The sequence below is a fragment of the Panicum hallii genome, chromosome 4 (assembly GCF_002211085.1).
Source record: "Panicum hallii strain FIL2 chromosome 4, PHallii_v3.1, whole genome shotgun sequence".
NCBI lineage: Eukaryota > Viridiplantae > Streptophyta > Magnoliopsida > Poales > Poaceae > Panicum > Panicum hallii.
In genome coordinates, this window is record NC_038045.1 from 4,604,794 (window position 1) to 4,619,821 (window position 15,028).

Here is a 15,028-nt window from a genome sequence, read left to right on the forward strand (position 1 = left end):
AAACTGCAATCATGGATTCACAATGATGAATGCCTCACGCCCTCACCAACACAAGATGTCTACACTTGGCCAATTTCTTGGGTTCTCCAGACCGGTCATACAGAGAGTAGTGAAATAAGAGTTAGCTAAACGTGCAGAACTAGACTATGACCAAATAAAAGAAACCACATTATGAATTGGCACCATGGCGCAAACATCATCCCTTATACTAAACAAAATAAGCAACAAGCACACGACATCTTTATAGTTATTGCTCCTTTACAATGATGTCTTTCTACATAAAGGCAGTGTTTTTCGTTTCATCATCATACGTGCTCGAAACTTGTCAGCAGTTATGCAGTTGTTGGCCGGCTGGTGGATGAAGCCTTTTCTCACAATTGATGGCCCAGACAGCCACCGACCTCGTGACAGTCGACAACGCAAGTTAGATGACGAGAACTAAGATTAGACTGCAGAACAGTTTCAGCACAAACTGAAAGTATAATGACACTACGGTGAGGCAAGTCATCTTGACCGACACAATGTCAGCAAAAGCAGCCAGCGAAAGAAATGGAGATAGAACAACCCACCCTGGGGCTCACAGGGTCAGGTATCCCACGACGCGATCCGCAGCAATAACCTGAACTCAGCGATGATAGTACTCAACTACTGAACCTTGCAATTACATCAACTGGTGACCAAGTCATGCGACTAAAGGGATAAAGCAAACAAACATGACTAGCTATTCTTTATCTTACAACACATAAGAGAACCCATAGTCTGTTCTTTGTACACCTTAATTCGCATGTGACCAGTATGCAAAAATTGATATCACATGCATTGAATTTTTTCTCCATTTCATCTTTAACAGCCGATGAATGTGAATACATGACTTTGCTGAGGTGCATAAATGGAACTGGGCTGTTAAAACCGATTGCAGTAAAACAAATTGCAAATCACTCAAAATTGGGATGCTGCAAACAAAACTCAGGATCGGCTAGCCAGATAGAAATCCCCTGCACTGAGGAAAATATGTTTTCCTAGTTGTAGATTGATTGGCGGGTAACCTTCAATGCAGTCAACCGTAATCTGGACAGATAGACAAAAAATATAAGAATTGAGGAATACACACATTGGGCCTGCAAGAAATATACAACGTGGTTCACTGGAATGACTGCTTACCATGCCATTTCCTGCTTGGAACTGGTTCTTCAATCTGGAAAGAGATCTTGACAAAAGATGTACTCTCAACGCCTCCACATGGTCGTTGTTGCCTGTTACATCAGAGTTCATGCATACATTACTTGCAGAATATCCATAGGAGCACAAGGTATCAAAACTGAAATAGCAAGTATCTGCAGAGGAGGTTCATACACATCCTCTGAAGTCTGCAAGATTTACCTGAGGCATGAGCAAGAAGATCTGGCGAAAGAACAGGGCATGACCTTGCAATGCATATGACAAATGACATATCATGTACATCATGAGACTCCTCAGCAAGTAACACCTGCAAATGCCACCGTTTTGAATTTTGTCAAAACCAGGTTATTAAACATCAGTTTGATAAACTCCAAATATGCCAATGTAGACCAAAATGACAGGCTCAAAATATAGATCAGGCATGGTATCTGCTGCTGGTTTGTCCTTCAAATAACTGCTCAAACTTACAAACCAAGCCAAGCAAAAGAAAATTTGACTAGAACCCTAGAACCCTAAATCTTAAAGGAGACCAATTGCTATGGAACTGAAAGAGACTACCGGAGTACAGATATCTCCCAATGCAATATATTAAACTACAAAAATATATCATCGATTAAGATACCAAGGATGCAAAAAGGTTGACAAGGATGCGTTATTCAAATTGAATTTGAAGATCAGTGATGCAACAAACAAGGGTTGAAGATCCAGACTTACCACATCCGTTGGTGCCATTTCCTTCGGAATGAGTGGCGAACCAAGTGCGTCCCTAATATACCGATCCTGTACAGAATAAACCAGTTTCCCTGAAAAACATGTTCCAAAACAAGTATCATTTAGACCAACCGATTTTAGCTGACCTGTGAATTCAAAATCTCTCCCAGCGTATTTTTGTCATGGTCCACAGATTTGTAATATACATCAACTGGATCAGAAGGTTCAAGCTGAGCAGTCTTCCGTAACTTTTGGATCCTGTTCACAACCTGAACAGAGATGCATATATTAATCACATTAAACTAGAACTTTTGCAATAAGCAACCGTGTTCCCAGACAAATGTAGATGATTTATCTTTTTCGTTCGTGTAAATATCATTTGGATGGACTCAGATCCTTTCATGTGGGGGAGTCTTTGATGGGTTTTGAATTTGGATATATCCAGTGGGCCTTCTTGCATGGACTTGGGCTTGCTTACTGGCTTCGCTGAGGATGGGATTCCCTACCCGATGAGTCTGGCTAGGCTATTAGGCACCCTTTGGCGGCAAGGAAAGAGGCATTGGAAAGACTAGACCATACACATTAATTAGTACAAGAAAGAGGCATTCGGGAAGCGACTAGTCGCTTCTGGCGAAGACATATCTGCTCAGTCACAATGTACCAAAGCTTAGACGCAAATAAAGAACTAATTGACTACCTCTCGAGCAACTCCAGCTTCAAACAATGATTGATCAGCTCGTAGATCTAAAATGACTAAAACGTCACCTGCAACAAAAACAACAACACGGTGTTAACAAAAAAGATTAGCCAAACTACCATGATAAAGTAGCATATTCATTACAAACCGTCTCCTGCAGCATCAATCTCCTTCTCTGACACATTTTCAGGACGCTTGAATTGCCGGACCACCTATAAAAATATAAGGTTTAAATGGTAAATTCTGTAGATATGAAGATGCAGCAGACTGAAATAAAACAGCTTCTGAATTTAATTGGATAGAAAGCTCCCAGTAAAAAGGGAAATCCCAAATATTGTCTCATCATACAAGTTGAAAAAATATTTGCTGGATGAAGATATGTTCTACAGCATCCAAGCACTGGGAAGTTAGTTATGCTTATGCGTACAATTGGGAGGAGATGAACTACTAAACTAGCACATATCACCCAGTCTTGATCCAAAGTAATAACCGTGACAATTGTTTGCTCCATCAAACAGGAGATGTGTGTCCATGGAATATTACCTTAATATCATCTTGCTTCAAGCAATGACCAAAGAATGTAACCTCCCCTCTTTCCTCAAAGGCTAAGACATGTTCTTGTGTCATCTTCTTCACCTCATTTGATACTTTGCCCATGTCTTTTCCAAGTCTTTTGCCTAGCACACTATGAGAACACAACAAACACTGAGTAGTGGACACGAAATGTGCGATAATTAGTGTGTTGAACTAATCATACCTGAAATTAGGTTCGGCCCGCAGAGAAGCATACACTAAGGGATCATTACATGGAGTGACAGTCTTAACATTGATTTCTTCCATGACATACTACATGGTACAAAGTAGATGTCATCAGCATTCAACACTGAAGAATCAAATGTAAGTGAATACTAAGTAAAAGAATTTGAACAGCAACGAATGCATCTGGTTGGTGACTGCTACAAAGTTCTATATAATTTCAGAATGGGATACAACTAACAAGCTCATAACTGATAGGTTTCAGTATAAAAAACAAACCTCTTTCAGTTTCCCCGTGATGTCTTCAAGGAATTCATTGTCCGGATGCACAACCACCATCTCCCTGAAAACACAAATTAGTTGCCATATGACAGCTGAATGCTAATAGTTAGAACACCCCACCTAACCAACCCGACCATAAAACCCAGGTGTTATAGTGGGAGGGGTGGGGGCCTTTATCCTTGGTCCAACATTCCCCCTACGGCGTGCGAGCCCGGCGTAGCCTGCAGCAGGTTTGCCCGGCGTAGCCCGCAGCAGGTCTCAGCACACGAGAGGCGCAGGGGAAATCGCGCAGCAGAAATGCGTGGCCGGGAGGGATCGAACCCAGGACCTCGGCTCTGGTACCAAGTTAGAACGCCCCACCTAACCAACCCGACCATAAAACCCAGGTGTTATAGTGGGAGGGGTGGGGGCCTTTATCCTTGGTCCAACACTAATAAATGCAGAACAACGCACATCGTCATAGAAAATATACACATGCAAAAAAATTAAGGGAGCCTGGACGTACTTGAGTGGTGTTTTGAGAGCTTTGTTATGCCGCTCACGAATATTACGTGCAAGATCAATGATGGTCATCATCCTATTCACACTTTGTTCAACACGCTCATCTCTCTGATAATGTAACAAGATCATTTGCACATTAAGCCATAAGCCAATCTGATAAATTACGACATAATAGAATGTTTAGATGAAGAACTGTTACCTCCCCAGTTGTGGAAGGAAACTTGCAGAAATGAATGCTCTCCTCAGATTTATTTGACACCTTCCGTAGATTTTGATAGAGAACTTCAGTAAAGAATGGTGTAAATGGAGCCATCGCCACGCAAGTTGTAACAAGAGCCTACATTTTCATAATTTGAGTGTATTAAACTAGAGAAAGAAAAATAAATAAAGGTGCAAAAATGGGTGATATTTGGTGGAAGGTAGCAAAAGCTACAAAGAAAATGACTTATCAGCATCGTTGAAAACACAATATTAGTCATGATAGAGACATAGATGGGCAGAACAGATGAAATTGGCACCTTAACAGTAAACTGATGCCATTTACCAAATGAAGCTGAAAAGTGTGCATTACTGGAATGTACTTACATAGTATAGCGTTGAAAGAGAAATTCTGCAGTCTTCTTCTCCAGTACGTCCCTTTAACCGTTTGCGATTTAATCGCACATAGATGTTAGTAAGATTGTCGATGTATTTTACCAAATATGGCACAACCTGCAGTGTACCAAAGCTAACAAATTACATCTACAAGATCTTACAAGGGAACAAATATCAAGAAAAACAGTTAAGCATTCAACCGTGTAAAGCCGATATGCATCCATTTCCTGTTGAACAAAGCTGACTAGACTTTCAGTTGCAGAGTTTATCCAGTGGTCTAACACATTGGATGACTTCAGAAGTGACGCTTGATCGATTGGAGAAAATACAGCAAGACCCTCAACTTCAAGTCTCTTTGCATTTTGAACAAAGAATCTGTAAGCATTATACCACGGGAGGAAGACATCTTTCACCTGATAAATTAAAAGCAAATCAAATTGGAGGTCATCTTCTTTTCGTCAAGGTAGCAATTAACAATAGCACAATATCATTGGACAATTGATATCATATGATTTTTATGCAGACCAGTAGCCTGACTAAATGACATTAAGGGAGCACAGAGTTTTCAAGGATCAACTTACAACACTGTAAACACCACTACGTTTGAATCGTAGAGACTCTGCACGTACAACCGGCGAATTTATCAAATATAGTCGCAAAGCATCCTGAAAGAAAAGAAACTCCAATTTAATTTCTAATTGCAACACAGAGTCAATATGCATGTATCTACCGATGACAGCCATTGACTTGTTCAAAGCAAGCACCACATACCGCTCCATACTCATCGATGAGATCTGTGGGTGAAGGATAATTCTTCTTACTCTTGCTCATTTTCTTACCATCCTCAGCCAAGACAAGACCATTGCATATAAGATTCTTAAATGCAGGCTTCCCAAACAGTGCTGTTGAGAGCACCATCAGAGTATAGAACCTGCAGTATTAAGCTACATCATAAAGATGCAATTCATATCCACCATTAATAAGTATGGTATGACGGTTTGACGCAAAGTGCCAGAGTTGCAATTATAGGCTTTTAGCAGACATTCTACACCCAAAATAATGAGGATTCTATTCTTATCACCTGTGGCAGGAACTAATATAGGATAAAGAAAATGGAAATATTAAGAACTAGATAGGATTCAAAAGTGCAGACTGATGCAGATTACTCATTTTACAAGGACGTAAAAAGTATAAGGACAAAAGTAAGAAGTGGAGCAAGTTAGGGGTCTTCAGTGCACAGTATCAGCAAACAGAAATATCACTTCCACTGGTTATTTATGATCATTAGTCCCTATTATTCTATTTTACCTCTACTTCTCATTTGATATATACTGTAAGCTATACAGTTTTGTAAGTAAGCCAGTTTATCTGAAAACATAAGAAAATAGAGGTGTGACTTTAAAGAAATGAAAGATGTTCACTTCGTTTGGGTAAAAAAGAATGCATCACAACCATATGGCAGGAAATACCTGTTTCTTCACCAAATTTTGAAAATACAATACTATATGTTCATAAATTATGATCAGGAAAGTAAAATCACCCCAGCAGAAACATCACGTTAACAGAGCAAATCAATCATGTCTTCACACAAGCAAGGAAGCAGAGTTTGAAGCCAAGAGGAGCAAAGTGCTAGGAAGTACATGGCTTCAAAATAAATTGACAGGTCTTGATAAGTGTCCCATGATTTGCACAAATATACCGCAAGAAAAAACATGCATAGCATACAATTATGAAACATCACAAAAGGCCATAATTGAACAGACAGAACGAAGAAAATGCACCCTCCAATCATTACTGACTAATGAAACCATTATATCACTTTCCATTATTCTGACAAGAGTAACGAACCATCCACGTGTTTGGTCTAAACCCTCTGCAACAAAATTGCCAGGAAAGTTCTTTTCAAATAGCTCCTTATTCTCAAAAGGATAATGAATGTAGGCATATGGCATTGATCCACTCTCGAACCAGCAGTCGAAAACCTGAGCAACAACCAGAATTGCCTAGTGAAAACCATTATAAAACCAAGAAAAAAACACTGATACGTTAAACATCCACATCAACTTAATATGAATAACTCTGATAAAAAAAGCAGAAATAGATGTCACATTACAAAACAGCAGAAATTTAATACATGTTTCAGCCATCTATTGAAATTCAAACATCAAAGGGAACTTGCATAGTGCCAACCACTTCAGCAAAATCAAGGTAACATCTAATGCTACAGCAATCTAAGCAACAAAAAGATAAGGCACAGCCCCACAAGAGTTTCTCACCTAGACACCTAATTAAAAAACTCCATTGGTATATGTATTCAGTCAATGTTGAAAACACAAGTAGTTTTATTTTTTCTTGAGACCAAAATAGCTACATTCAATCAAATTAGAGATTATTAGGAGCAAACATTTTGCACTTGAATCATCTTAGGTTTATTATGTGAACGTCTCAGTTACAGGTATATTCAATCTAAATGTTTTACTAATTGATGGAAAAGGAAAAGGTCAATAATGAATACCAGGACATTACTGTAAATTAAGATGCACAGCACATGTAAATAAGAATTCCTAGTTAGGGTCCAAAGAAACTTACATCGTCAACACGTTTGAGCACCCCAAACTCGGGTCCTCTCTTAGAGGGAATTGTAATATCGTCAACATAGTGTCGGTGAAGATCAGTAACCTGATGATATTTTAGCAAGAGAAAACAAAGGTTACCACAACATGTTTGGGAGTGATCAGGAGAATCTGGATAATAAGTGCCTATTATTTGCCACATGAAATGTCTCAGCAACAAGGAAAGAGAATATAACAAGTCCACCATTGATTCAAATCCTCAGTCAAGACAAAGTAAGATCAAGAGAGTATATATCAAAATAATTGGATATATCTTGCACAGTGGATGTGTTAACCTTTACTCCAGATAATTTTTCAAGTTTCTCGATGGAATCCATAACAACAATTTCTTCACCATCTTGACTCATCCACAGTGGAAGTGGAGTGCCCCAGAATCTAGTTCTGCTAACAGCCCAATCACGAGCCCCTTCAAGCCAGTTGTGAAATCTTTTTTCCTGCATGCATTCATTGTTAACAAATAAAAAGTTAAAACAGAAACCTTCTGCATCATCCTTCGTGAATATGTTGTTATTAACCACATAAACCCTCCAAACAGTCATATGTTGATACTTCAGGTTATGTATGTATTGCAAACAATGAAAACTGGAAGGAGTATTAGAAACATGGGATCAAAACAGAACTGAAAAGGCAAAACAATATGGGCATTGGTGGCACATGCAGCTAAAAACCATTAAGTATGCATAAGTACAAATCACATGTCAGCCAACCTCATCATTGGGGATAAGAACACTGGGACTTTCTATTGGATTTGTCATAATGAGGCAACCTCATCATTGGACTTTCTTAACATGCATTCTAAAAGCACTTGCTGGACCTAGTTTCAGGAAAAAAAAATGCCAATACTGCCTGCAGCATTCGTCGGCTCTGACTGGAAAAAAACTTCATAAGCAGCAATGTGGTCATTAAAAAAATTCCAGACACCATGAAACTTTTGATACAGCTAAACGTACTTCCAAGAGCTGCTGTGAAATAGCAACTCGCCATATTTTTTGCGGGAACTGACCATATTCCTAGCAGTTCACTATCTTCAATCCCTAATCGAAAGCCTCCTTTATTTTTACAACACCTTTAGCCAATCCATACTTCATTTATTAACAAAAACAGCCACAGTAATGTTGAGGCTCCTGTGGCAATTCATTCACAAGTGGCTCTGAGATAACACGTAAGAAAAATTCTACAGCTTGTGTGCATTGCCAAATGTCATTTACAGCCAAGTAATGTTATGAGAAAATGGCAGGCGAGCACCTCTGGGAGCCAGGGAGGATCACCATGCAGCATTAACATTCTTGGGAAAGAAGAGACCAAGACGGGTGACAGGACTTGTGGCACCAACTAAATAATTCATTCCTCATGATAAATTTTTCTTTATATAGAGCCAGCCCTAACAATCAAATGTACTCAGCGGTAAACACAACATAATCATTAGCTAATCTTATATTACGAAATCCCCAATTAAGGAGTTACTTCCCGCCTAGATTTATTAGAAAGCACAGAAAGAACCTCTACGAGGACAATACCACGTGACATTCCCTCACAGCCATCTAAGCATGGGCAAAATACAGTTTTAACGGCTATGAGGAGTAATTCTACATGCGGTTTCTCTCAACAAGGTTTTTTCCAGATGGCACTGTGTCAGGGGCAGCAAGGCATAAGATACCTTAACATACTCAGGCACCCAGTAGGTCTCCTTAGTACATTCCAGCAACTGGTCCTTAATTTTCTCAACCTTGACAAACCTGCAGAAAAGCTATTTCAGGTCTACATTCCTCCAATAGCAATTCAGCAGGATGACTGTAATGGAAGTAAAGGGCAGATGAACTTAAGTAACATGCAACAAGGACAAAGCCGTTTAGTCCCAAGCAAGTTTAAGTAGGCTAGAGATGGAACCCAACATGAGTCATCAACTCAAAGGAAAACTCATACGTCAAATAAAAAAGCATTAGCAATAGTAATATTACTAGAGATTAAAGGAAACAAAAAAGATTGAGGAGGATTTATTTATGTTTCTGGCTCACTATAACATGATGGGGGAAAATCCATATAGTGATCTTTCCATGTTGTAAGAGATGTAACAGAAAGGATTGTCAAATTATCAGAACAAGGACCAACATGCTTAAAATCAAGCTGAATGAAAAAATCATCAATTGTCAGCATTTGGACAAATTATTTATGCAATTTTGTAGAGGAAGATTACCAGCTTGGAACAGCCCGATAGATAAGAGGAGTACCCGAGCGCCAACAAAATGGATAAGAGTGCTCAATGCTCCCTTTACTAACAAGTCTTCCTTTATCCTGTTCATGTTGCTATCATTTTTCAGAGTGCAATCCTCATGAAAATAAAAATAATGGGTCATTGCAGGAATGTTGGTTGGGCAACTAGAAGCAAAGCTTTCTAAAGGCTAGGGATACGAGCCCAAGGAAAATTGAAACAGCAACTTGCCTTGGCAGCATTAATGATGTCCTTATCGGCTTCTTTGACATATCGCCCTTTAAAATCAGTAATCTTTTCAATAAAACACCCATCATCATCAACAGCGACAACAAGCCCAGCAGTCTGCATGTGAAGTCATCGAAAAGGTAAGATTAAATAAATATTTAAACAAGATCATGCTTGTGTAAGAATAAACAACTAGCCAGAGATACAATGCAACAAAAAGATGTATAAAACAAGTAATTCTAGACAATGACCATTCTTCCAAATTGGGAACGAATAGATTAGCAAAATTGCATCCCATCACCAGAGATGGTTTGCATCAATGAAGCAGCATGACAAAATTGTATCCATCGATAATTCAACAACATTATGAAGAAAATTTTAGTCCCGGACTTCAAGTCAAACTGTGAAGATTAGGGAAATACTGAACTAAGCTCTAGCTCTATTTTCAATAAATCAAATGTGCATATAAGTACTTCCGCTGATCTAAAAACAAGAACTCTTAGGGGGAAGAAAAGTTTATAGAGAGGGAGGTGTTAGAAAAACTGAGCATTCAAGCATTTAGCATTTTGTGTTGTATCATTTTAATTAAAATAGATAGGGTTACTGCCCTGTGTTTCCGAAAATGAGTTTCCTGGTTTTTGTTCTCTTTTCTCTCAGGGATAAATACCTTAGCGAAATATTAGTTAGTCTGGATATTCATGAACTAAAGAAGAAAAAAAATCCAACCTCAAATATCCCAGCAGCAAGGCAAACACGATGGTCGTCTTCACCAAAAGCAGGAGCACAATGGACAACACCAGTTCCACTATCATCAGTGACATAGTTATCCGCAATCACTCTAAAGGCAGTCTCTTGAAGTTCCATGAAAAAATCAAATAGAGGAGTATATCTGCAACCATATAAAAAGGCACCGGTCATAAGAATAGAAGAAGTTTCAAATATGCTCCAATTATTATTGGCAATCTAATGAATTCAAGATTCTAAAACAATCTTCAGCAATCAAGACTCAAGAGTGGTAGTGCTTGGTAAAGATATAATGTCTACCATACAGAACTTCAATAGACAGGAGTGGAATCGTTGTTTGAGTACACTAACTATCAGTGCAAAATATCCTCATGCAGCGATTTTCTAGAATTTGAACGTCCAAATCACAAGCTATATGGACCACTTAGCTCAGAGTAGCGAGGTCTTACAAAACACGACAGTGGTTAACAAAATTACAGGAAGCTGGTCTAAGGAAGTGCTCTATATTCAAGCCACAACTCAAGTAAATAGCATTGGAAATACCAGTTTACAAGTTCTACCAAACACTTACAGAAGTGCAGGCAAGTGAAAGTACATGTAACATAAAACGCATAAGCATTATGTTTTCGAAATCTGATCCAATGGTAAAAGACCAACTACAAAATCGGTTAAAATTCAAAAGAAAAGTACTCACTTTAAGCCAACCAAGGATGACCCAGGAATCTTTGCCAACAGCTCATATGATTCCTTATCCAAACCATCTTGAACAGCTTCAGCATTGCTTCCCTTTGAAGGTGCTTGCTTCTTTCCTGAAGCTTTGACCTTAACTGGCAATTGCCCAAGCCTAGACTCCGCAACAATATATACTGCTGCAGTTGACTTGTCCTTAACCTGTTTGTATACAATATAAGCATCCTCAGACAACAGTACAGGCAGACAAGTGCATGAATAATAAAGCTCTAGTAACAAAACAACCAGGGCGGGCTGTAGACATGGAGCAGAATATGCAGAAGGCATGCAAAAAATGAAAAGTACCAACCTTTGCATATGTGAGGTTGGCATTGACACATAATGCTAGGTTACTTGGAAGTGTCCAGGGTGTTGTAGTCCATGCAACAAGAGCTGCATTGTCCGCATCACCAGCAATAGGGAAGGATACCATCACCGCTGGGTCAGGAACAGTCTATGATACAATTTAAAAATCAGCTACTATAAACTGAAACAACAAAATTAGCAGGATCAGCGAGGAAGCCAATAACCAACCCTATAGTCCAGTGCTGCCTCAAAGTTTGACAGTGCAGTTTTGCAGCCTGTGCTGTAAGGCATCACCTGGAACAAGAACAAGAATTCAGGAGGTTTCAAGGGGTTTCTTGCATTACAATGAACAAAAACAGAACTATTTCATTATTTTAGAGAGCATAACCTATTGCCAGATATAATGTATGTTTCTTGTTCTTCTCCTATTTCAGGAAGGATCATAAGGCAAGTTGTACAGAAATAATATTTGAATATTAGTGGTAACTACAGCACGCAGAATGCCCTAGAACCAATACATAATTCCTGAGATGACAACCATACCCCAGCCTTAAAATACATACACACGGTCACAAGCCCCAGATCAACAAATTAGAAATGAAGGATTCCCTTACAGAAGCAATACATAAAGCAGGCGAACAAAAGTAATACATAAAGCTAAACAATGAAAATTGCAGATCAGTACAGCATTAACTATGTGTTGATATGTACTTCTCTTATAGAAATGCTGCCAAAAATCCGAATATGCTGATAGTTGCATATGATACTAACCAACATATAGCAATTTAAAACCCAAAATAAGAAAAATAGTTAGTAGCAAAAGCTAAAAGCACCATTAAGTTTTGATTCACTGTTGTCGGACTAAATTCACCGAGGGGCCATTTGGATCCTCTCATTTTGAAGGAATTGAAATCTACTTAATAAACTAGGCTATTTGGCTTAGAATTTGACATCCCACCACTTTCCAACCACTTTCCAAAGTTTAGATATAAGCCTATCCTAAATTCATAGGATGGGAGATGGAAATTGATTCTATACACCACCAATCTATGTTTCTATTCCGTAACTTATAGCACGCTCTTTGGCTCACTCCTCTTTAGTACAAATATAGCGTATAAGTATCTCTCTCATATGGCCAACAATAGCAAATCCAAGGTTCCAAACGGGGCCTGAATCTAATCTTGTCGGACTTTGTACAACTAACTCAAAAGTCAGAACTATGAACACAGACTCAAAAATTAGCCATGTGCGGGATTAGAGAAGCGACCTTGAAGCCCTTGTAGACGAGGTCCTTCTGCCAGAGCTGTGCAAAGACCCACCACACGCTCTCCATGAAGTTGATGTCCATGGTCTTGTAGTCATTCTTGAAGTCAATCCACCTCCCCGTGCGCGTGACGACGGCCTCCCACTCGGAGACGTACTTGGTGACGATGCTGCGGCACGTCTCGTTGTACTTGGCGATTCCGATGTCGAACACCTGCTGCCGGTTGGTGATGCCGAGCGCCTTGTCGATCTCGAACTCGACGGGGAGGCCGTGGCAGTCCCACCCGAACCGGCGCGAGACGTGGCGGCCCCGCATCGACTGGTGGCGGGTGACCACGTCCTTGATGGTGCCGGCGAGTATGTGGCCGTAGTGGGGCAGGCCCGTGGCGAAGGGGGGCCCGTCGTAGAAGACGAACTCCTCGCCGCCCTCCGTGCGGCGGAGCTGCTCGTGGAAGGCGTCTATCGCCTTCCACAGCTGGAGCACCCGCAGCTCCTGCGCCGGGAAGGAGAAGTCCTTCCCCTCGCACACGTCGTCCATGGCCTCCTCTCCGGCGGTCGCGGCGGCGCCGAAGGGGGCTGGGATTCCGGGCGAGGCGGCGGCGAGGGCCTCGAATGCGACTAGGGTTTCGGGCGCGGTGGCGGCGGCGGCGGCGAAAAGGGGTGTGGGGTGGGATTTGCTCGGGAGGGGAAGACGAGGGTTTAGAGCTAGAGCTCACGTGCTGCGGCCGTGCATCCTTTCCTTCCCATGCCGGATTTGGGTCCGAAGGAAATTTCCACCTCGACCCCCTAAGACATTCAAATTTCTATGCGGTACTAGCAGGCAAGTAAACCATATTTTTATTTTCGCGGGTAGAGTAGTGCTCAAGTAAAACATTTTCTTTTTATGGATGCAGTAGTTGTCAAGTAACCCTTTAACAGCTTAGTCTACACCCTCCGTTCTAAATTATAAATTATTTTAAAAAATCTAACTACGTAAATTTTATTATGCATCTAGATGAACGTTACATCTAAATACGTAGCAAAAATTATATATCTAAATTTGCCAAAACAACCTAAACTTGAAACGGAGTGAGTAGTAATTATAGCATATTATGCTGCTAATGTCAGCATTCATATGCAATATGACAATGTTCGATGCTTTAAATTTGTGTCGTCCTTTTTTGCCTCCGGTGAATAGATAATTTACAAATGAATTTTGATTCAACTGTTTAGGCTTGAAAATATATTTGAATCATTAACTATGAATATCACTAACTCTTAAGAACTAGGATGGTGTCAAATTGAGTAAGATACTATGAACTAAAAACACACCCACAGTTTTTTGACAAATAAGTGAACTTTTACACCTGCACGCACATCTGCAAATCAAAATTTACAATTTCCCATGCTGGATCTCGAGATCAGATTTTACAATCAAATTAGAACTCCTCGATGACGTCCGGTGCGCTTGTCATTGTCGTCGATCCCAAGGCCATGGCAGTCCAACGCGAACCGAGGATTTCACATTGATCCTTACCTTGCATCCACATCATTTTTACTAAAAGTTCTATTTCTGTAAATTTGTAAAAAAGAATCAAACAATGATGAAATTGAAAACACAAACACGTTGACCACAAAAGGTAAGTCGGATGATTTAAGCAAGTTTACTAGCCTATAATGCAATTTACTCATGTATTTCGCGATATTGAAAGTACGGCTTAACTCCAACTCAAAACAAAAAGCAACCAAATTTCATGAATTTGCTCAACTGAACACAAATAAGAACGTACATTGTTCGTGCGCGTGTGCACAAACTAAAGAGAAAATTCCTTCTATAATCCTAGAAATTATAACAGTCCCCCTATGGCCCTGAAAATTTGAAACTCCCCTATCTGGCCCTCCTTTTAACTTTGATTCCTTATTTGGCTCTTCCATCAACTTTGTCAGTTATCTCGTATGAACAGTAACTTGCGATTTTTCATCCCTCTTTTCCTCACTAAAACGACCTCCAAATCACCTCCAAAATTTATAAGACTTTTTACAGTCATACAACTAATGAAGATGAACCCATTCTGGAAAAAAAACCACATATATAGCGTTTACTATCTTAAAATTAAAATTCACCAATTAGGCTACTTTTTAAGACTATCTAATTTTTTAGGTATAAAACTACTATTCAAAAATTGAAAAAAATGGCTAATATTTTTAAGAGGAGAT

General features: G+C 39.7%; 1 protein-coding gene across 1 annotated transcript; it reads right to left on the minus strand.

Moving 5' to 3' along the window:
- Positions 1-176: 176 nt before the first annotated feature.
- On the minus strand, positions 177-13,370 carry LOC112888831 (isoleucine--tRNA ligase, cytoplasmic). The gene is made up of 27 exons (XM_025955173.1): positions 12,837-13,370; positions 11,798-11,863; positions 11,574-11,717; positions 11,229-11,425; positions 10,517-10,679; positions 9,794-9,907; positions 9,548-9,645; positions 9,011-9,089; positions 7,629-7,787; positions 7,310-7,399; positions 6,569-6,702; positions 5,492-5,651; positions 5,302-5,385; positions 4,921-5,133; positions 4,712-4,837; positions 4,326-4,463; positions 4,131-4,234; positions 3,623-3,686; positions 3,345-3,433; positions 3,131-3,272; positions 2,736-2,799; positions 2,588-2,655; positions 2,037-2,159; positions 1,894-1,959; positions 1,381-1,486; positions 1,162-1,253; positions 177-1,068 (listed from the first exon to the last, which is right to left on the minus strand). The coding sequence occupies exons 1-27, from the start codon at positions 13,368-13,370 to the stop codon at positions 967-969; spliced, it is 3,519 nt and encodes a 1,172-aa protein (XP_025810958.1). The 3' UTR covers positions 177-966.
- Positions 13,371-15,028: the final 1,658 nt, after the last annotated feature.